Consider the following 24,220-nt stretch of genomic DNA (forward strand, 5'->3'; position numbering starts at 1 on the left):
TCATCTAGCGGTCAGTAATCCTTCCATACCCACAGGACCCCGGGCCTGGATACGACCCGTGCTGATACCTACTTTAGCACCTAATTAAAATAATGGTGTTTATTTAGTATCCTGTACCTTTGAAGGACTCGATGAATTCCCATCCCCGCTACTTATAGCAAGTTCCACGACACACTATGCTCCTACGCAGGGCAAGAAAACCCACGATAATCAACAGGTAGGAAAACGGGCAAAGTGCATCCACGACCAAAGCACTGGAGCTATACCGGGGTTTCAAGGTTCTAATGGACTCACGGGTGTACCTGGAAGGTAGGAGTCCCGATGCGCGCATAATTTCCACTCCCTTTGTAAAACGACCTTTTCAGGTCAACAACATTCAAATCTACAGAATCGCTTTTGGAAAACTGCCCAAATCCAAAGAATCGTCATAGCATTATATGTTTTCCGTGGCTAGATACTCCACTTGTTCGTCATTCTCGCCGTTTGAATGCAAACGCGCAAATACGCAGTATGAGCCATTTCACATAAGAGCGCGGAAATTCGTGACAGCGTCCCTATCCCTCTTCCCACAGCCTTTGAAAAATCCTACCTATACGTATCTAATTAGCAATTCTCCTCACAGGCAGCCACACAAATAGTATGAAACTAGTTCGGAGAATTTGGTATTGGATCAATAAATAATTCCCTAGGGAGAAATTCTGGGGCCCGTTTTCTGAAAGTCCCATTAACTGAACAGGCCGAAGCCATATTTTACAATCAAAATTTAGAGAATAGATTCGCAGGTTCTGGCACTCTAGCCAGTACATTTTGTTCCTTTAGCTGATAGTTTTAGTGCACAATTTACAAATCTTCTGAAACCCCACATTGTATAACAACATATTCCTCCTATAGAAAACAGAAGCCGCAAAAACAGAACAGCTTTACCGGCCCGTAAATATCACTGTGCCTTCGAGAAACGGGCCCCGAGTCAATGATAGAAGTTAAAGGTTTACAAGCTTCTAAATTCCAAATGATTACATAAAAAGAGTACGAAAGGTGCCACGCTACACGAAGAACACTGGGAATGGAAGATGTCATCGTCATTACGGTGTCAAAATAAGAAATCCAATCCCATAACTGCCGTGGTTGCGCGCCTGCAACCTGTTTCCCGGACCTCTGATATCTATGAGCAACAGTATCCCTTTTTACCAATTACGGATCGTCGCAGGCTACATTTTTTTTTGCTTCAAGCCTCCCGAAAATTCGACAAGATTTTTATTTCCCTTTGGCATAATCTTTTAACCCTTCACAATCATAACTAGAACCCTTGTTACTGGAACCGAAGCAAATTTCTCCTCCCATCGGGTCATTAATCAATTTTGCGCTCCACGAACTGAATCTTTTATTTTACTTAATTAACAGCAATTGTGTTCCTGTAATAGCTAAGCACACTGTTTCATACTTACCCAGGCCAAAGGGATACCCATCGGAAAATCTAGTGCTTGCGTTATGGAAGACACACGGACTATCCACAGCTTTGAGAAAGTGATCAGCAGTCCCCTGTAAAAATAAAATATTTTGATAAGGGGCTTTTAGTAATCGGCACAACGCAAACCATAAATGCATCTTGCGCGGCTTACAAATTTGTCAACTGAGCAATATGTAGTATAACATAGAAACTTGGAAAATATAAGTAAGTTGTCTATATTTTTCTGCGTTGCACAGCTTACGTCGGTTCTCTTTAAGGATTTTACAAACAAACAAACAAACAAACATACGAAACATCACAGTGTAGAGATAATGGCAAACAGAAATGACCTCCAAAAATGGACCTTAGAATCATTGAAAGAAATTCCCCATACTGGAAACAAACGGACGTTGAATTGTTATAATGAAAACTTTAGCAAACGCTTAGTCAACATATGCGACAAATTAAAATGGCGCGTGGCGTTAACATTGAAAGACTAATGTGTCTTACATGTAGCTAGCGGTGGATATTCACCTCGCTGCATAGCCACCCTCACTCGGTGAATAGCTCTTAAATATCACGAGAATTACCAAAAACACTGATATAATCTTTATCACACTGTCATAGCTCCGCGAAATCATTGCGATAAAAACAGAGCTGAAAAGAACCCTGATTACGGAGAGATTAAGTAATATATTCTTACCATTATCGGTGATAATGACATCAGCGTGAGAGCTTCCAAATTGATGGATGCGATCAATGGCTTCCTCTGTAGTTCTGACTACTTCCACTGTTCACTCTAACTCGCTGTATTCTTTCTTCGTAGTCTTGGCCAGAGCCGGAGCCAGCGGTAAAGTCTTAACCAACTTGAGTCCGGCGTGAACTATTACCTTAAAAGAAAATCAATTAAACAAACAAATAAAATTAATACGAGAAATGAGAACAAAATTAGCAAACGGAGTCAGTTGGTGAGTTGATGGTCTTAATAAGAAGGACGCACATTTTGTCCAGCATGAGTAATGAGCGAACTTACGTAGGTTAGCGACGGACAAAAAAAGCGTACTGATTGAAAAAAATTAAAAAAAAAAATAATAATAATAATAAAACAGCTTCGCTCTTCAATTTCACTCAAAGCTGTGTTTTCATAGTTTTGTCAAATTTCGTGATTTTGACGCTTAAAACGCATAGAGCGATGAAAAAAAAAAGAAAAAACAAAAACAACATAAATTCAATTGCGCAAAATAACACAAAAATTCATAACAGTTGAAAAGTAACGCTCTAAAATTTCTTAGAAGCGAATTTCTCTCGCACATTCATTTTTCATCACCCAAAGCAAAGAGAGCAATATGGAAAAAGCGCATTCTGATGTTATAGTGTAAAGGTTAACGACTAACTCCTTTTTCCCTGAGAGCTTTTAGCATGTGTTCCAGAAATGGTGACCGAAAAAGATCCCTGTGGACTAAAAGGGTCTCCATAGCATTGCAAGCTGCAAGGTAGTCACATTTGGAATCCATTACTACAAAGGAAGAATAGAGTATACTGCAACCAAAATACAGACGATCCATGCCAAAAAATCAAGTTTAACAGACGTACCGTACGAGCATGATCACCCACAACGAAATGTTTGTCTCGGCAATCATTAAGCCAGAACGGAAAGCCATTGAAGAGCGGTTTGGTTTAAAGATATTACCCGCGTTTAAACATCTAGTTGAATAGCGGGAGTTATCAAATGGTTTTTGGGAAAAAAAGCCAAAATTTTCGTATTTCACGATCCTTCAAGTAAGTAAAACCATGTGGTAAAGTTGATCCCCACACAAGCACCACAAGTAGTATCAAGGAAGTTATCCCTGAAGATTGCAGAATGCGGGTTCTTGTCGCGTTAATCGCACCCGAATCAAGGATGATTGGTTGGAAGAATGCTGCAAGTTTTCTGGACCAATCAGAGAGCGAAGTTAAGCGCAACGAATGCAACTGCGGGTTATTACTACTTCCAATTAAAAATCGAGCAAAATCGGCAATGAAACGCTTTTTCACCAAGCACGAGGTACAATAATGAGTTATATAATGCTCACCAATCTTTGTGGCCATTTCAAGATCTGCATCTTTGTCCACATACACGTGGCAAATTCCCTAAGCATGCCAAGAACAGGAATTTCTTTGCTCTGTCTGAATGCGCTCAATCATCTCCCTGGAGCCTCGAAGGATGATTACATCCACGTATTTATCCAAATGATTAAGATGATTTACCTCTTCTCGAGTACTGACCTAACAGTAAGAATAACATTTACACAATCAGTATATAAAGACTACAGGACTGACACGGGTGTGATCGGCTCACAGAGTTCGATCACAGATCTGTGGCACGGTTTCTATGAGAAATGATCGCCGGTGAGAAGGAAAGGGAGAGGAGGCTTGGGAAGGGTAGACGCGAAACCTTCCCAATTCAACGCTCTTCGTACCATCGCGCTTCATTTATTAGAGAAATTTCCACTTGAGTGTGAAAACAAATTCGGAATTGTCGTCATCTTAGTTTAATTTACTGCGCCTTGTCATTGGTCCAAAAAAACTCGTACCATTTCCTCGATCAATCAGATCCAAAACTACAACCAGAGGCGAATGGTCACTCAGCCGTTTGCTTTTTTGATTTGAGCTGTCATTGGCTCCTTGCGATAACTTGAGTTTTGTTTTTACGACACCCAATCGAAAAGCGGTCTGAGAGAACTTCTGGAACAGGGTACCCACTTTGCTTATTCATGTTTTGGAAAGCAAAAGAGTTGCGAAGTTCATCCCTGAGTAATTATTGACAGCATCAAAGACATACTGAAACCTAATTAGTCCACATTCAGTGTGCGAAGTGAATTGCAAGGCAGTAAAACTCTGAATCAAAGTCAATGGCTGCGAGGAAGTCAGTCAATGGTAGTCAATAGAAAGTTTAAATTGAGAGCAGAAAATTGATGTATGAAAAGTTTAAAAGGGCTCGTTTAATGTCTTAATCCTTTAGGAAAAGTTATTGCAGTGCCGGTTTACTATCTCGAAATTATTTGACTCTCTCTACAAATGACAGTAAAAATTGTACACATTTACTGACGTCTGTTGAGGCGAAAAAAACAGCAAGGATGATGGATTAGTGTCAGCTAATCAGCCTAAGCACCGTCACAAAACTTACCAAACTAACAACTTGGGGGAGGGGGAGGGGGGAACGTAAATGGACAAAGTCTCTGCAACAAGACTGTGAAGACATCTATTGCTGTGATAAGCTTCTTTAACACCATTCAAAAGCAAACCGTTGCATGTGCTGATGGCTAAAGAGGCGGCCTTGGAGAAAAAAATTCTAGCTTATGAAAAGACAAATACATGAACAAACAAAACCAGAGGAAAAAAATCCCTTTCGTTTTCCATGGGTAAGGCTCGAGATCCCTGGGTTTTACAAAAGCAGGATTTTTATGTTTTCAGTTTACTTTGGATCAAGATGCAAGTCAACAGGAACACACAGAAAAAGAAAAAGGAAAACAAAACAAAACAAAACGAACGAACGAACAAATACTTTTCATATCTAAATACCAGGTAAGTCAACTTCTAAATCTTACAATACTCTATAAGGAAAAAGATGAGAAATATTTAAACGTACAACAGCTGTACCTGCACTAGAGCAGCTGGGCAAGATCCAAAAGTCACAAGAAGCACTCCAATTGGAACAGTTTCTTGTTTCAGCTCTAAACCATATGCGATTTTGGTTCGTTTTAGCACACGACCCAAGATGTTGTGCGAGGAATCCGCAATCTGTCTCAGTCCCTGAGCCAGGTTTTCAAGTTTGGACGAACGGTGTCAAAAGTAATCTGCCCATCATAAGGGAACTTAAGCGTCTCTCAAACCGAGCGTAGTCCAGATCTTTAAAGTTAGCATCTACAATTTGATCCTTGCGTTCGATAAGAAGGATGGCTAATTTGTAAATGATTCTGGCCGGCTAGACAAAACACGTAAAAGAAAAACAAAGGTGCGTCATTTAAACTGTAGTACTGCGCGTGACGTTTGAATGTTGAAATGATAGATGAGGCGCGAGAAGACTCAGCTTCAAGCCGTGCTTCAAACCTTGGCCGAGGCACAAAAAAAAGAGAGATGTTGGGAAAAAACCGAACATTACCCCTCAACCAAAGGGAATTTTGGGTCATTTTGGTCAAACATCTCGTCGACAACTTTTCCGTTAATTTTTTTGCCTATAAGTCTGGATAACTTGAAATGGTTCAAAGAAGCCTGCTGAACAGACATTATTTGTTTGGCGTTTTTCAGTGGAACGGAGGTAAGCGCGAGACAAGTGCGGAGTCCCAATCGCGTGCAAGGGGAGAAACGTGCTATTTCACCCTCGCCTCGCGTTTGCCTCCGTTCTTCTGAACAACACAAAAGGATTACGCCTGCTCTGCAGGCTAGACCTGAACATGGAATTAAATTAATAGCAAACAACTGTTCGGCCTTAAGCATTTTTAATAGTCTACAACCGTACCTGGTCAGCGGTCAGTGCTTGCTCTTCCCCTTTTGCGAGCTATGAAAAAAAGCGAATTAATAAAAGAAACCGAAAGACACATTTACGCAGAAAAAAAGAAAAACAGTATAACAGCAAACAATTCTATAAAACTAGTATATCCCGAGAAGAAGGTGCAAATTTACAGTCAGAGGATCAACCAGGACCACTCGGTATATCATCACACGCGAGTTACCACAAATTTTCAGAAGGGAGGGTGGATGGGGGGGAAGTTACTGAAAGGTTTAACCAGACATTGTAATCACTTAAAACACTCGGTATCTAGTTCACGATGCACACTGAATGAAAACGCTGATATGGCATTTTTACAAAACTGCCCCCAATCTGGCATCTAAAATCAATAATTTCACAGAACCCTATGTGGACATCACAATCTCCTCTTTAATTGTTTGATTTCAGGATCCTGTCCCTCCAGTGTTTCTGAATATTTAAGTTAAGGTCGAGATCAACTCTGTATCAGATAGCCATTAGAGTTTGAGAATTCTAAACATAAAAGTATCGCAGTCAAGCTTCAATCTAATATAAAGCGCTCTCTGATTGGCCTGCTGCCTTAAGTTTCCAACCAATCACTATAAGGTAAATTACAACATGACGATGACATGGACTAAGGTACATTCTGACGTACCTGCCGCAGCCTGATTCTCTACAGATGGCCCTGGTTCGTCGACCATAGTGAAGAATTCTCCAACCGTTCGGCTATCCAGAACTTAACGAATGACGTAATCACTTCCGGTACCATTGGCTCTAAGTACACTCGTATCGCTCTTTAGTGCCCAGGCCGCAGCCTGAAGAGTAATAAAGAAGGTAAAAATAAAATGGTTAAGCTACGAGAGTTGAAATAATTCATCGTTATTTTGTAAGCCTTTTTCTCTGAGAGCAAATCGCAGAAGACACGTCATGCGAAACTGTTTCGATCTCTCTTTCTCAAAGATTCCAACGCAAACTTGCCTTTGTAAAGGAATCATAACACGATTTATGACTCGTACTAAATTTAACATAAAGTCCCGTTCCCACCGTGCTGTGACTTTCTATCATCGTTCTGCCTTGCGTCCACACTAATCCGAAAAAATTCTCCACTGAAAACAGATATTTTCAAACTACAGATAATTTTCAAAACGGCACTATAGGCCATACGGTAACTAAAATGTACTCAGAGAATAATTGAAAACAAGTAGCTGTGTACGGATAGTCCAAAATTGAAAGGATTTGGCTACATATAAATTTCAGTATCTGTCTGCCTGCCTTGAAGTTTACCTCAAGATTCAGTATCTTTCTCGTTTGTGCTTTTTTGCGATTTTATTGAGAATAAAAAAGACTGCTGTTTCACCATGTTTTTGAATGACAACTCGTTGCTTGCGAATGGGAATTTCAATGTTGCGTTCCAATAAAATTTACCTGACCTCCTCTTAAGAGTATCCGGTGCTCTAACAATCCTCGCTCATGGACGGTCAATTTTCTAAAGTTCCCCCTTCATACTCTTTGCAAACTTGTTTTAACTATTGGAAGTACAAACCTTCACTTTAGACTCCATGCCTCCCCTGCCAACACGTGACTTTTCTCCAAATTCAATATTACTGATCTTCGCTGGCCTGAATGTGTCTAGAAGGCGAGACTCAGGCAAGTCGGGAGGGCCGCTGTAAATGCCCTGTATATCTGATAATATCAACAGCAAATCTGCCTTCAGTTCCACTGATAGCAAGGAAGATAAACTATCTTTGTCCTTTACACTTATCACCTGATGAAAACAACGAGAATCGAATCTTTTGTAAGAACAGTGGAATAACAGTCACGTTATTATGAAATCCACATTTACGTTGAAGCTTAATAGTTCGTTCATTTATTCATTTACAGTAACATCAGGAAGTCACAGAGGAAAGTTAAGTAAAACCCAAAGAAATTCCCTACTACTTTCAGCAGAAAATTGAAAATTGCTGTAAAATTTTATCTAAAGCTAAGATTCCTGGCTCATCCGCGGTGTAAAAACCTGTGAAGCTCACGAGTGACGTACCCATATTAATGAAATTGTTAAAAAAGCCTCTAAGAGATTATATTTCTTGATTCCACTTAAGAGAGCCAAGGTTGCTCGCACTGATCTAGGGCTCTTTTATTCCAGTTGTATTAGATCAATCATGGACTATGCAATACCGGTTTTTCACTATAGTTTTCCTAAATATTTAATGAGAGAATTAGAACACGTAAAGAAGAGAGCAATGTCCATTATCTGTCCTGGTCATAGCTATCACGAGGCCTTGGATATTATGACATTTAAAGAATTAGCCATCCATCACGACGAAATATGTGAGTCACTTTTCGACAAAATTGTAAATGACAACAATCACCGTCTTCAAAAGTTAATACCAGCAGCACATGAAACTACCTACTTGTTAAGGCGTGTGCGACCTATTAATGTACAACGCTTCAAAAACAGTCGTTTTAAGAATAGTTTTATCATTTCCTCATGTCTTAAAGCGAACTCATTTTAGCTTTCCTTTTTTAGCCGATTGAACACTTTTTAATAACTAAGTAGTTAATATCTAAATTAGTTTAATTTTTCTATATTATGTGAGTAAATACACAATTCAGTTTTTTAACTGCTATGTATTTATGAATATATAAATAAACTTCAAACTTCAAAAACTTCAAACGTAAAACAAAGACAACAAAACATTATAAACAATAGCGTACAGCAAAACAATACCTCATGAAACAAAGAAAACCTCGTCAGGTTTTTACACCGAGGATGACCCAGATTCCTACATGCTTCATAGAACACCTGCAGATTTGTATCTGTCATGTTGAGGATACAGTGATTGCTCTAAATTTTGTCAGTGGCTCTTTGCTGGATCAAAAAAGTGCACAATTTGTTTTTGTCAGTAAAAAGTTTTCCACGCGTTTTTTTCATTCCAAATTGCATCCTATGTCGTTTGATTACCGATAAATAGATGTTGAGAATTTGAGAATTTAGCGTCACATCAAGCTAAAAACTCTCTGACTGATAAGTAATGTCTGTAGCTCCTACGATCTGATGAACACTGAATGCTGGTTAACCCTGCGGGTGACAAGCATCTAATTCTTCTTACAATATGACTGCTGAGTCAAACATTACAGTACTGAGAATAAAGCAAATGATCACCAACTGCAGAAGCTACTGATCGTTCAACAAACTCTCCTAGTCAGTACCGTACTGGTGAACAGTGTGGAGAATTTGCTTACTGATATTGTAAGGACAAGATATCTGTTAATCTCTTCTAAAATTCCATTGACTAGGATTAGAAACAAGACTTTCACTGGGCTGCTTTCTGTGCATTTTGCATGACTGTTTACAATAAGCATGCAACAAGACTTTGGAATCAACATAAGCACAGACATTGATAGGAACAGCAAACAATCCTATGAGTGAGATTAATTCAGACAAAAGATAATCACCAAGGAAACTAAAGATAAATTGTGATAAATTGTGCTTAGAATTGGTGGACCCTTGAACTCCAAGAAGTGATCAACATGTAACTTCTCCCGATAATATTCAATAATATCCAGCAAACAGGTAAAGAGAATACTCAAAACTTATTAAGTAGAATTTGTTATTGTGATCTAACACCAAATTCTTGTAACTAATTTACAAGGAAATGTGTAGCAGCTAGAGGAGAGAATTAGCAATTAGATCTTAGGATTAATAATAAAGTGTTAAAAGCTAAAAATATCAGGCTGACACAATGCAGCTATGTGTTAATGCCAAAAAAATGCATGACACGCTAAAATACTAGGTCAATCTCCAATATGCCAGAGCATAATATATCAAACTTTTCACACGCTGATCCACAAATTAAGGGTAATGTTCTCAAAGTTTGACGATAAAATAAACATGTACATGCTGTACTTCAATTATTAGGCCTCTCAAGTTTAAAGAAACTGCTAAAATTAATACATATTTTTTAGGGTTCTTGGAATTGAAAATAACCGGGAAACAGAAAGTAAAGTTTCAACATTTTGTCTTCACTAACGTTAACTACAACTTCTCGTGCCAACTAACCTCTCTAAATGATGCTAAGTGACTGAATTAGGGAGTTGTGATTGAAACTGTTACTTACCGGTGCCCAGGCCATCTTATCAAGTTGGAAGAATAGTGCATGTGAAGAAAGGAGTCAGTGACAGCGTTAGAAAAGTTCATTGTCTAGCTTTTAACTACATTCTAACTAAGCTAAATTCTACATAAAACTTTGTCTTAAGTTGAACTGTTTAACAAAATTTTATTTAGGTTGTCTATGATGATGAGTTTCATGTTTTCTGGCTACTCTGTTCATACAATTGGACAATTTCTTTGGTTCCTTTGGCATGGCAATTCCACAATAATGTACACATAGCTTACTCATCAGCTTTCTGACAACCCTGTCAAATTATTTTCAGTTCCACTTCATTATGTGGCTACCAACAAGTCCTCCAGTACATGGAGAATCTTAGAAGAATAAGTTACATGTAGGCAACTGGGATCAAGTGGATGGGTGGTGCACACTGCCTCTTTTTGCAATTTGAGCATAATGGACACCAAACAAGACTGAAGAATAACTTATATATGAGGTATCAAGTGGAAAGATATATTGGTGCATACTGTCCCTTGCACTAAAAACAAATCAGAGATGTACAGTCCAAAGAAAACTTGAATGAAACTACAGATATGGATGAGTGTATCTAGCAATTTTTTATCTTGTCTTTCCCCCTCACCCAACCCCTCCAGAGACAGTGACATTTTACTACTAAGCCAGTGGAAAGGACACAGCCTTTCATCCTATGCTCACCATATCCCAATTGCTATAATATCCAACAGGAATTATCACTGAAACCTCTTTTATCTGCTCTCTTCAGAAATCAATGATCTTCTGCTTTATAAACATGTCATAATATATAATAAATGCCCATGGGAAATCACTGCTTAATGGTCACAAATGATTTCTACCAATTTAACCCCAGTGTTGTGTAGTTCCAACAGATATCAACACTCATACGGCAGAAGAGACCCCACTAGCCGGCAAACACTCTGGCCCTGATGTGTTATCAGTACTGTGGCCAAGCATTTCTTCAACCATGGGCAAGTTTAAGGTCTTGAGCAAGGCAAGCCATCTACTTGACAAATCGACAGTGGTTTAGTGTGTTCTGTACACTTATTTGTCATCACAGAAGTCAAAATGTTGTGGATGCACAGGGCTGTCAACAAATTTTGATCACTGTGAAAAGGAATATCGTTGTAGATAAGAGTACAGACCACACTTAACTACTATCAATTAATTTGTTTTAACCATAATATCAATGTCAAATAAATTGATTCTATCAGTCCGTGACTCGATCACTGCGTGAGCAGCACTGTATGTACTCTTATGGACTGTGGCACATTGGCCAATGCCATTGGGACACTTAGACAGTGACAAATTGGCCAATGCCATTGGGACACTTAGACAATGACAAATTGGCCAATGCCATTGGGACACTTAGACAGTGACAAATTGGCCAATGCCATTGGGACACTGACAATCATTGCTAGATCCCTTGCAGACCTCTCATTAGCTCACATTGCTCATTAAGACCTTACTTTGTCCCACTGGCAAAGTCAGGCAGAACCACCTGTAAATTGGTGGTCTGCTTGTGGGCTAAGTCCTTGCCATTCTGAAAATTTCAGTTTTGTTTCAAATGGTTTTCTTCAGAAGTTGTGCATGTTGAGAGCACCATTCCCCCTTGAGTTTGCCAGGAAATGACCCTCCCTGGGGTGGATGTGAAAAGGTTCTAGAGCTGCTTATTTTAATGTCATCCACCTAATGTAGTTAACTAAACTATTCTGACTTGAAAAGCAAGTTATGTAATATAGAAATAGTTTTGAAAAACAGACGAAAAAACATTTCATGAATGTTCCAAAATGATAAACAAGTCAGGAAATTTCCTAGGCAGAAACATAACTGATAACACAATGAGCTGGAATTAGTGATTATAACAAAAGGGCAAACACAGCAAATTGTGTAAAATGAAAGAATTTGTAAATGGCAGTTAAACATTTAAGTGCACCTGACAATTTGCAGGCCAGAAATTTGTCACAACTACCAACTGTACCAAATTTCAAATCTAATTCAGAGCTCAGAATTAAATAATAAAAAAACCTTTTGAAGCTTCTGAAAGTTAGGAGACAAAAACTAAAGAGCTTATTAAGAATTTTTTATTGAAATAGAGTCTTTGCTATGAATCATGAAGAGGAGAGATTATTTCACAGACCACATAAAGCTGCAAGATCAAGTACGAACTTTTCATATTAAAGGAGACAGACAGATAACTTGTAATAACCTGTTCTTAAAAACTTAAAATCGAAACCTAGAAGTATCTTGGCCAATTGATGGTACATTTCATAAAAGGAGAAATTGTTTATCTGCTTCTTCATGTTAATCCTGTTGTGACTCGCAGTTTGTGTGAGTGTTTTACTAAAAAGGAGCATTTTTGGCAAATTCTCACTCTCTTAGAAAATTCATTCCCCATTTTGTGTTTCACTCAGCTGTCTGATTGCCATTACATTGTGGTCTACTGCTAAGTAATGAGAGAGAATTTCGCACAGCATAGGCACATACAGTAACCTAACAGCTACATTTACTTCCTATATGTTACTGTAACAGTATAAATGTTAAAGATAAAAAATAATATAATAAAATAATAAAATTAATAATTCAACTTAATAAAAAATATTTCAACTCAAAATCATTTCAAATGACTGCTGGTTTGATTTGTGTTCTCCTTGTAGTTCTACAGATAAAAATATGCCCCTACTAAGGGAACTGCTTCAACTGAAATCCTCTTAAATTTGTGAAGAGTAGAGAATAGGATTGTGGAGGTTCAATAGTTTTCACCTAAAGTAAAATAAAAAGTAACTGATCAGAGAGACAAAAATAATGTTATTAAGTGATGTTGCAGTCCATCTATGTGCTCAAGAAAATCCTGTCGTCCTATTTAAGGCAAACTCTGCCACACTTGATTTTGAAATTCAATTGAATGTCTAAACTGTGAGTGGCATTTCAATGAGTCATGAAAGTACATAATATTATATATATCTATCCAAATCAAATTATAGTATATTTGATTATTTGAGCATTATTATTGATGATGATTTGATACAGTGTATAGTGTGATCATGCAGGTGAATATATTCCTGAGAAGGACTCTGATGATCAGATGACCTTCTGTTATTAGGTTGTCAAAATGTCAGTCGGCCTGACTGCCTACAACTGTGCTTCTCAAGTCTACCCTCACCTTAACAATCAGAATACACAATCTAATATTTCCCCTACAATCAGCATTCAAATTAGTTCACACATCATGTTTGTGAAGAGTAACAGTCCTGTTTCCATCGCACTCTAAACAGTTAACAGACCCCCCTCCTCCCATTCAATGTCAGCCAAATGTTCATGGAATCACAATACAATATTAATATTGTTTTTTTTTTTTGTGGGGTGGAAAGGGGGAAAAATGGTGAACCTACTGTTAGTAGCGAGGGGAAAAGAGATAAAATTGAAAGAAAGAGAAAATAAAATTGAAGCAATTAGGGGTTGAAAAGATCAATGTGTCAACAATTTTGTTGCCAATTGTAGATTCAAACCATAAACTGTAAAATGGATTTGATTGTACTCACCCCAGCCAAATCTAGATCCATGCCTGGAGATGATGTACCACATCACTCTCATTTATAATGGGAATACAGTTCATAGAGATGAACTCCTCCACTGTTGATCTCAAGTTATCCAGTGAGTATTTATCAGAAACATCCTCTTTTGTTATCAGCAACTGAAAAGCACAATCAATTCTTTTTAATAATTCTAGTTCTGATAAATATTCTGTGTATTATTTTCATAACGATAACAATAACTTTATTTACTGTGGACAAAATACTTAGCGGTCAAGCTCATTTACAGGTTTTAGACACAAGATAATCAGATAATTTACAATACTATCACTAATTCCCCCCCTCCCTCAAAACAGGCACTGAAAAAAGAAATTAAAAACTACAAAACAAAAAACTCAAAAAGCAGAAAAATTGAAACTGAAAAAAATTATAAACTTTACACCCAAAAAATTAAAAAATAAAAAATAAAATAAAAAAAACTATAAAGCTAATAAATTAAAAAAAAAAACAAAACTGCAAACTACAGTGTATGCTTGGACACTACACTCATGCTTGAAAATGTGTGATAACAGTACACTGACTCTGAGAAAGAAAAGTGGGACAGGGATGAGTATGTAGAAGCGAACATACTACAAATGAACGATTTGTGGCCAAAAGTTGCAGAGGAAACAAAGACTTGAAACCCTGACTCGAGTTGTGTTCACTGCAAAGGTGAGAAATAAAGCAAGCCGTGTGCGCACCAATCGCAACTTTGAATGTGCCTTAAAATGTGTTTTACCCTCACTATTAAAACAGATGGATACCACCTTAGGAAATATAAGATATACTCAGATGATCACCATTCTGCACATTCCAAAGTGTTCCCATGTTTATGATTATATTTATGTTCTATGATTTTGGCACATCTGTCAACATGAAACTTTTTGCATGGGTCATGAAAGTAGACTTAACAGAAATTCATGGGTCATGGAATTCATTTAGGTGACTTTCAGGGGAAATTAATGGGTCGTGAAAGTAGACTTAAAAGAAATTCATGGGTCATGAAGTAAGCTTTTAAAGAAATTAATGGGTCATGAAATTCATTCTGGTGACTTTCAAGGGAAATTCATGGGTCATGAAAGTAGGCTTGAAAGAAATTCATGGGTCATGAAAAAAATTCCCCATTGCTGGAAAATTCAGGGCTTAAAATAACCCCATGAATTTTCATTTTGCAGTATTCATGGGCCATGAAATGATCTTAATGGGTTTTTCACTATAAATTAATGGAATTGTCATAAAAATACTAACAGTTCATAGTCATATCTGTGACTAGAGATTCCTCATTATTTCTTCTGTGATTTTCTCCAAATGTCATCGCCCCATAAAAATCTCTTAATACCACTAAGTTTGAGTTTGACTAATGGTCGTGGGTCGTGGGTCGTGGGTCGTGGGTCGTGGGTCGTGGGTCGTGGGTACAAGTCGTGGGTCGTGGGTGTGGGTGTGGGTAAAAGTCGTGGGTGTGCTTGTAATTAATACTTAATAATAAAAACAACCATTTAAAATATTAAATATAATAATACATAAATTTTATACAACCCTGTTATTCATTTATTTAACTGTACTTTCTTCTAGTTATTTTATTTTTTTTATTCAATTTAACCTACTTTACGTCTATTTTTATCTGTTATCTCACTATCAATGAAATTATTAGTTACAGTTTCGAGACAGGAAGAGAGATAAATCTTGTAATTACATTAAATTAGTCTCACAACACGATAATTCCGGATCTGTCACCAGCGCGATCGCCGACGAGCGTCCATTAGTCGGCTACACTGGGATTTGATTTTTCCCTTTTTCTGCTTTCTAGGGTAGTTGTCGAGGGAAATCCACTGGACGTTCTTTTGTTCTCTTGCGGTTTTCAAGCCTCAGACGATAAAACTTTCCCGAGGTAGTTTTCTTAGGGAAAAATCGGTCACACTTGCAAATTTGAGTTTCCCTAGGGAAACTGTCAACAAGTCAAGTTTCCCTAGGACAAAACCCTGTAGTGTGACCACAGCTAATATCGCATTTACGATCCTCCACTGTTGAGTTACCAGTCTGGCAGAGCTTATGTGTGTGCCTTTTGAGTCAGTCGACTTGTGCACAATCAGTTTTTCTTTGTGTATACAGTGTGTGTAATTACCAGATTTATCTATCATTCTTTTGTCATTGATGTTGTCAGACGAGATCTCGGAATTTCTGTTCCTTGGCCCCTGACTTAAGCCGCAAATATAGAATTCACGAGCGCTGTCGTAATTTTAACGTTATAGTACTACTATATGAAATCATTTTTGGTACAATCGTACAAAGCAACTCGGGTGTCTCGTTAACACAGACCTTGAAAATGCAGAACGCAGACTGCAGACCGCACAGCTCGAAAAACGTGTACACAGTGTGTAATTACAAGATTTATCTCTCTTCCCTTTGTTATCAAACGAGATCTCCGAATGCATCGCGAAACTGAAACTAATTTCATTGACAGTGAGATAACAGATAAAAATAGACGTTAAGTAGGGTAAATTGAATAAACAAAGTAAAATAACTAGAAGAAGGAACAGTTAAATTAATGAATGACAGGGTTGTATAAAATTTATGTATTATTATATTTAACATTTTAAATGGTTACTTTTATTATTAAGTATTAACCACACCCACGACTTTTACCCACACCCACACCCACACCCACGACCTACGACTTGTACCCACGACCCATGACCCACGACCATTAGTCAAACTCCTAAGTTTAAATTTTGAACCTCACTAATCTCTTGCAATAGTCTTTAAAACATACCTGTCCACATGTCAGGCCATACTGCTGAAACACAACTTCATAGAGCGATAACAATCCTCCCTGTCCTACAGCAGCACATGCTCTTGGTTCAATGTAAGGCCTTGACTGCAAGAACACAGAATTGCCAATATTGAGTACAGTTCTAGTAGGTACTTTTAGGTAATAATGAGGCTCATGATAAAAAAAAAAAACACTGTTCTCAGGGCTTGAAATTGCGACCAATACAGTCGCATTTGTGACTTAATTTTTATGTTTGCGACTAAAAAATTATTCCCGAGTCGCAAAATTGCGAGTGGAATAAAAAAGCCAGCAGTCGCTACTTTGCCACTATTTTTACCAAAATAAATAAAGAATTGACAAAATATATTGTCGTGTGTCTTGATTATCATAGACAATTGATGCTATAGGGTAAAATTGTGCCTAATTTATCCGAAATGTTGTGCACGCAACGCCATTACCTCAATCGGCCGCCATTGCAGCGATCTCTTTTTCACACCTCGAGGTATTATTTGGATCAAAATGTGAAGACAGAACCACGCAGAATAACCATGAACCACGTATGTGTCATAATGTGTCATATCACATACAGTGCCCAGTGCCCCAAACTAATGCACGGATTCAAACATGGCAGAGCAGGGTTTCTCTTTTGACCATGCTGGAAGTGGTATTTTTTTGTTGTTGTTTAAGTGCAACTCAGAATCGTACATCTTAATCTCTAAATGCGCGATACATCACCAGTGAATTTTTTTTGTGTTAGGACCGTAACCGGATGACGGTGGAGACAATGCAGAATCCGGTGCCACCAAAAAAACAAAAACGAGTAAGATGCCCATATTTCAGTCGGCTTTTATCACTCTATTAGCTGATACACTTGAACGTGCGAAATTACGTAAAATACATCCGGTCAGTACAAATTGCAGACTGCAGACTGCAGATTGCTGACTGCAGACTGGGTATAAAATGCAGACTAGGTATAAAATGCAGACTGCAGACTGCAGACTGGGTATAAAATGCAGACTGAGACCAAAATTAGGTATAAAATGCAGACTATGCGAGAGCAATGTTTTTTTTAACGTACCTCAGTGACACGCAATCGCCTTCCTGAGTTTAGCAGCCGCTAAAAGTTTCCTTCTTGGCGCTTTCATAAGATATGTCCATAAATTGATGCTTTTTCATCGAAAGAACAACATGTTTCCCTTCGAGTTCATAAACTAAAACGGCTGCTGGTGCCAGAGATATGTCATTTGGTTGCATAAATTACACGCTGCGCATGCTACAGCCGCCATATTTGATACATGCATGGGCCAGCGGTAATGACAAATAGGAAATCGCTATCGTTCGGGTTTGCTCGGATTATTCAAGATGGCGGCTCTACGATCGAACGTGTTGTCATGTTTCAGCGCAACAAATAAACGGACTGTTCACATAGACTGACCACAGTCTATGCATATGGAGAGGAAATTGCAAGGAAACGAACTCGGAAAGGCGATTACATGACTGGGGGGTGAGTTAACGATGAAAATATATCGCGTATTGCACGAAACGAGAATTTTGCTGTCAGTCTGCATTTTATACCCAATTTTGGTCTCAGTCTGCATTTTATACCCAGTCTGCAGTCTGCAATCTGCAGTCTGCAGTCTGCATTTTGTACTGACCGAAAATACATCGATTGCAACTGACTAGAGATTGTAATGTAACAACAAAATCCACTTTTGCGAATTGGGGTTGGATAAAGGACCATGCAAGCTTAAATAACCAGCCTAGATCTCATTTTGGGGCTCTTTGAGATTATGATTAATGCAAAACCTGTTGAAGAAACGAAAGGCTTCTTTTTGTCCTTGGTAAAAGAAAGATTAAATCCAAAAAAAAAAAAAAAAAAGACAGATCTAGAGGAATGGTTATCTACCAATCTGTAACTCACATTCCAAAAAGTTAGGCAAATCTGAGGAAAAATGGAAACAGCCCAAAATTTGACATAGGCTAATATTGCCTCTGGCGCCTTAATTATTTATGCATTATGGATGTAATGAAGTACATCTCTTGCTAAGTTTTAGAGGTAATTTGGTTCCATGCCCCTGCAAGCAGAGGTTTCTTCCTCAGCTGTGTGGCAGATCTGAGATTTAATAACAGGGGGGTATAAATTAAATTATTTGATATTTTTATTTTACTAGATAAATGAATGGTACACTTGGACAAAGATGCCAGTGGTACTGATTTGCTTGAAAAATGGATAGCCATGTTTTTCATGTAAGTAACGATAATTCTGTTTTTATATAGGATTAAAATACCTTGCTGGCAGGTGTTATGTTTGCTATTTTTCAAGTGGTAATTGCAAGAAAGCTTTGAATGAACTTTAAGGATAAGCAGTGTAAAAAATGCTGATGTGGCATATTCAAATGGTTTATTAATGATTCTTATTCATTTGTAGGTCCATCAGAATTAGAGTCATTTTTTTTGTCCTTTGTGAAATTTGCATTTCAAAGAAGCATTATGGAGTCTTTTGGAAGAAGATGTGATCAATGTAAGTTCAAGAACTATTGCATGGTGATTATTATTTTGATTAGTGAAAAATGATACATGTAAATTTTTAGCTTTGTTATAATTATAGTATGCCACAACCATAAATATCCAAGTCTTGAACAAGAAAAAAATTAATGAACCAGTTTTCTGGAAAAAGAAAATTGATATATATGTGTGTACATGTACCAATACTTGAAGGGTTTTTTGTTTTTAAAATTTATGGCAGTGGCTGAAAGAAGTGTCAACCAGTTACAAGAACTGGATGCATTTAAGGAATAAAATTCCAATTCAGGCTGATTATTCAGACTACTCAGTGTTCCTGACTTAAGGTCACTTGTTGTTTCAGCTGTAAGAAGTAGCAATGGCAGGTCTAATGTTAAGAGTTAATTTACAAAAGAAAGCAGCTTTTGTTGTTATCAGCATTAAAAAAGTTTTTTGAATTGTCTAGGAGTTATGTAGCTCCTAAAATGGCTGATAATAATGATATAGATCGAGCCAAATTGTAAGTAAATTTCACAAATCGTGAGTTATATTTTTAATGGCACTGCAGTTATAATTTTTGTACCGCATGGTTATCAAGAGAAATTTAAAAGAAAAACCAAAAAAATTTTTTATTTACATTGGCTATTCATTGCTACAGTGAAATCCCATGTAAAGCAGACACCCTGTTTTAATTGACACTAGTATAGCTGGTCAAAAATATTATTTTTCCATATTTGCTGTAAACGTAAACTGAACTTTTATTCAGAGGACAGGTTTATTAATTAACATGTTGACACTTAAACAGAGCTGATAATTTGTTTAGAACCCAAATTTAATCCTTTTGAGCTGACTTTTATTGATATTTTTTGAGGGATATTTGTTCTATTGCAGAAAGACCGTACAGTTAAGTACTTTTTATTAAGTAAGTTTTCTTGTTGCCTGGTTTACAACCTAATTGGGCCTTACATGGAAAAGGTTTGTAATAGCCAAGCGTTCAATCTACCCTATACTTACTGAAGTATGCAAGGTTCTTTAACCATACGTTGCATGCTGATTGTTTGTGTAGCAATCTGCTGTAACAGGGCACAAGAAGACTTGATCATTCTCTGAAAAAAAAAATCATTTTTATAGAGTAGCTTATCATAGTTTGAATATGCTTGATGCACTTACTGACCCAATCATGATCATATGGAGTCAATTATAAACTGGCTATCAATTGCACAATTTGCTAGAACCAGCTGACTCTGAGTGTTTAATATGGGGTGGACACTAATTGGTAAGGGTCTTAAGATTGCCCATTGAACACAAGTTTTACTGTAATATAATTGGTACTTTTTTACAAGAAAAAACTCAAGCACTTGGGCAAATAGGCAGCCCCAACTACTGTGGTGGCCAGAGAACATACCCTTTCTTGATCCAAACAATGCTGGGAAAAAAGAACTCCGAGAGGATGCATTGGTCAGGGTTATGAATACCTTTGGACTCCATGTTATGCAGCTGTCACAACAACAGCAGCCCCAGCCTCAGTGCTCAACAAGCCCAGCAACTGTAGCTGTAACAACAACAACAGCAGCTATGTTACCTGAGTCCAGCACAGCCACATTAACAAACACAAGAACAACAGCTCCTGCAGCAGCGTCCACAACAACAGCAGCATGCATGACAGCACCTGTGGCAGCAGTAGCAGCAACCAACACAATAACAACAGCATCTTCAGCATCAGTTACAGTTACCACAACAGCAGGCCGGGGTGAAGCTCGCCAGGTGTAAATAGATCCCCCCCCCCACAGAGCGCTTCATCTATTGATCATCTGGTGATGGAAAAGTTTGGGAGTGAGAGTGTATATTTGACTGCCTCATGGCAACAAGTTAGAGACACTTGCCCCAAACAGAGGATAGGAGATCTTATCAAGATCATGGAATTGCTAAATGAAGATGTAAGACCTCTCTCAGCTTTCTGCCAAAATTTCATAAATTATAGCAGGGTGTGGGAACGAGAGCTTTAGGCAAATTCCAAAACAGGAGCAAACTGATTTATACATAACATTAGACAACTTAAAATGTTACTTGTGTGGCCAATAAGCATATTGAGTAAATTAGATCAGGCTCTGCTAGCATGCAGTAAGCTAATGACTTGGCTTGGAGTGGTGCAACAGTGGCATTCATTTGAATCATCCTGTTGTCTAGCAGAGCCCAGGTGCCTCAGGCCACCAAGTTTTGTCTTAATGGGAAACTTGCATAACTTCCTTTTTATTAATGCATCTGAGAGCTAGGCACCCCACACTTCCTGCATGAGAACCTCTGGGCACCCTGTGATTCTTCTTAGGCCACAGCCTTGTTGATTGATTGGTTGATTTCTTTCTTTCACTAGAGCCAATGTCATATCAAGCTATCTGAAAATAAGAGTAGTCAGCTCCTTGCTCGTCTTAAGGTGTTTCTGAGTCAACTTCCTGGAAGATCTTTCGAGCCTTGTGTATCCTCACTTGAGTAAGCCACATCCTTCATTCCTTCACAGCTATGATGGTATTCAAAGGGTGCCTGAAGGGTAAGTTGTTTTCATTTTATTTATTCATTTTATTGTTATATAGGTCTTGTGTGATTACTCTTCTCCATTTATACAAAATGGAGTCTTATATATTTCAATAAAACAATAAGCTATACTGACATATCAATACAACACGGCACTGGCCATGATAATTAACAATGATTCCACGAGTGTGCATTGGATATGAGATGATAGATAGCCAACGAGGCACGTAGCACAGAGTTGGCTATAATCATCTCATATCCGGCAAGCGCGAGTGGAATAATTGTTTTATTAAATATGCCCCAAGATATTAGACAAATTCTTACCAAATCTTATTTTTTAACTCCCTTTTAATTTTAAGCTGATGCATACGCATACCATATTTGTAGATTATGGTATATTGGCTCATATACCATAATGGCTAAACCAATAAAAAGTCTTGAATTGCATTATCCAATGATCCAGTTTTTAATAAAATAATATATCCCATTTGTTGCTCTTCTTGTTAGTCTAATTATTCTAATTATATTTAACAGTTATTCCACAAGCGCGTGTTGGATATGAGATGATTATAGCCAACTCGGCGCTAAGTGCCTCATTGGCTATCTATCATCTCATATCCAACGCGCACTCGTGGAATAATTGTTTTATTAAAAAAACGCCCCCAAGATATTAGACAAATCTTCTCGACTTTATTTTGTAAGAAACCGGATGTTACAATGTACAGATATTAGATTATGGTGTATTGGCTCATATACCATAATGGCAAAGCCAATTAAAAGTCTTGAATTCCATTATCCAATGATCCAGTTTTTAATAATTAACAATTATTCCACAAGCGCGCGTTGGATATGAGATGATAGATAGCCAACGAGGCGCGTAGCGCCGAGTTGGCTATAATCATCTCATATCCAACAAGCGAGAGTGGAATCATTGTTTTATTAAAAAAACGCCCCCAAGATATTAGACAAATCTTCTCGACTTTATTTTGTGAGAAGAAACCGGATTTAACAATGTACAGAAATTAGATTATGGTATATTGGCTCATATACCATAATGGCTGAGCCAATAAAAAGTCTTGAATTGCATTATCCAATGATCCAGTTTTTAATAATTATAATTATACCATTTTTATTATTATTTATTATTTTGTCGTTGTCGTTGTTGTTGTTAAATAAATGTGATTAGTACTGTCATCATCATTATAGTCATTTATATTAAATTTTATTGATAACTAGTATTACTTTTTCCAGCCGACAAATTTTTGTCGTTTCTCTGAAATATTTCTACGCACATTAATGGCTGTTGGCTGGGTTCAGACAACCACCAATTATTGAAAACTCATTTTTACCCAGACATCCTATTTATTTGCAGGCAGTCCTTCAAGTGATAATGAAGAACGAAGGCCTCAACTACTATCGCTCCAAATTATTTTATGATAAATTTTGCCCTTGAAGAAGCCATTTTAGAGATTTAATATAACCTCGAAACAATTTGCCGTTATTAACCTAGCCCCGTATTTTGGATATATCAATAAAAATAGATTACAGTGGTTCGATTTACAGACCATTACATCATTGCAGCTCATTGGCGGTCTACGGGATCTGTAAAATGGAACGGTTAAAGTTTCATTGAGTTCTGTTATATTGTCACCTCTCGCGATTCCTTCCCGAAAATTCGTGTACCAGAACAGAAAAATAGCATGGTTACTGTATCATTATAATACGGATTTATGATAACCATCATAAAATATAGGCAAATCGTAGGGGGAAGGCGTAGTGAAAGAGATGAAGAATAAAGAAATAAGTTGAATCAAGTTTGTCGTTATGGTCACATCTGGACTCTTTACAGGACAGTCGTGTACCGGGACTGTGAAATTGCACGGTTACGGTATCCCCATAATATGTGTTTGTAATAACCATCAAAATAAAGGCAAACCACCAATATACAGGCAGATCGTAGGGAAAAAGCGTATTGGGTTTTAAGTAAGAGTTGTACGTGTCATATATACGTGATGAAATTTTGAAATTAACTCCGTTCTTCAGTTGCGTGTAATGGCATTAAAGTATAGTCTAAATCGCTAGGGTAGAATGCACAAGATTTTTACGTCGTCCTCATAATAAAACCAACTTTGAGTAGAGTGGTAAGGTAAGAGTGAATATGTGGGTTGGCTTAAAAGTCTCGGTATAAACTTCGACTCTACCAAAGCCGTGTTCAAAAAATTAAATAGTTTTTATTCTGCGTGCTTTGTAAAACTTTTTTTTAATTCTAGAACTGCTTTTTTCATAATGGCTAAGCCCATAATATGGGTATACGTTATCCATGCTATTTTACAGTCCCCGTACACGAATGTTCTCTAGGGAATATAAACGTTATAGCATCGGAATCTGACAACATAGACAAAATTGATCAAACAAATCTCTTTAGTCACATTCTTCGCTACGCCTTTCCCTTACGATCTTCCTATATTTTATGATGGTTATCCTATAGCCATAATATGGGATGCGGTAACCAGGCTATTTTACAGTCCAGGCACACGTGCTCTGTAAAGAATCGAGATGTGTTTATTAGATATTCAACAAAAGTACTCCGCCGTTGCACTACTTGAGATGCCTTCAGTGCACATTACTTTCTGTGGTTTCCAAACTGCTGGCATGTTCTATTGATAGGCAAACCAAGCATAATGTTCGTTATAGCGTTTCAGAAATAAACATAAGCTTCACTTAACTTTTAAGCCTAAATTTCCAGAGATA

At 37.6% G+C, this 24,220-nt stretch overlaps 1 protein-coding gene and 1 pseudogene across 3 annotated transcripts; one reads left to right on the top strand and one right to left on the bottom strand.

Annotated features, from left to right (window-relative positions):
• Positions 1-17,724, bottom strand: LOC148742633 (delta-1-pyrroline-5-carboxylate synthase-like; annotated as a pseudogene). The gene is made up of 14 exons (XR_015996398.1): positions 17,716-17,724; positions 17,517-17,555; positions 16,439-16,543; positions 13,639-13,790; positions 10,073-10,087; positions 7,498-7,719; positions 6,610-6,769; positions 5,946-5,984; positions 5,087-5,411; positions 3,520-3,712; positions 2,842-2,963; positions 2,038-2,337; positions 1,446-1,539; positions 1-80 (listed from the first exon to the last, which is right to left on the bottom strand). The product of XR_015996398.1 is annotated as a delta-1-pyrroline-5-carboxylate synthase-like (transcript).
• On the top strand, positions 17,044-23,019 carry LOC111319794 (uncharacterized). Of its 2 annotated transcripts, none has more exons than XM_088757915.1 (6): positions 17,044-17,258; positions 18,610-18,685; positions 18,867-18,959; positions 20,284-20,704; positions 21,312-21,485; positions 22,842-23,019. In XM_088757915.1, the coding sequence occupies exons 4-5, from the start codon at positions 20,408-20,410 to the stop codon at positions 21,429-21,431; spliced, it is 417 nt and encodes a 138-aa protein (XP_088614041.1). In that variant the 5' UTR covers positions 17,044-17,258; positions 18,610-18,685; positions 18,867-18,959; positions 20,284-20,407; the 3' UTR covers positions 21,432-21,485; positions 22,842-23,019. The 2 variants fall into 2 exon arrangements, with proteins under 2 accessions (XP_088614041.1, XP_088614037.1); XM_088757911.1 differs by lacking the exon at positions 17,044-17,258 and adding an exon at positions 17,537-17,942.
• The last annotated feature ends 1,201 nt before the right edge of the window (positions 23,020-24,220 follow it).

The sequence above is a fragment of the Stylophora pistillata genome, chromosome 1 (assembly GCF_964205215.1).
Source record: "Stylophora pistillata chromosome 1, jaStyPist1.2, whole genome shotgun sequence".
Lineage (NCBI taxonomy): Eukaryota > Metazoa > Cnidaria > Anthozoa > Scleractinia > Pocilloporidae > Stylophora > Stylophora pistillata.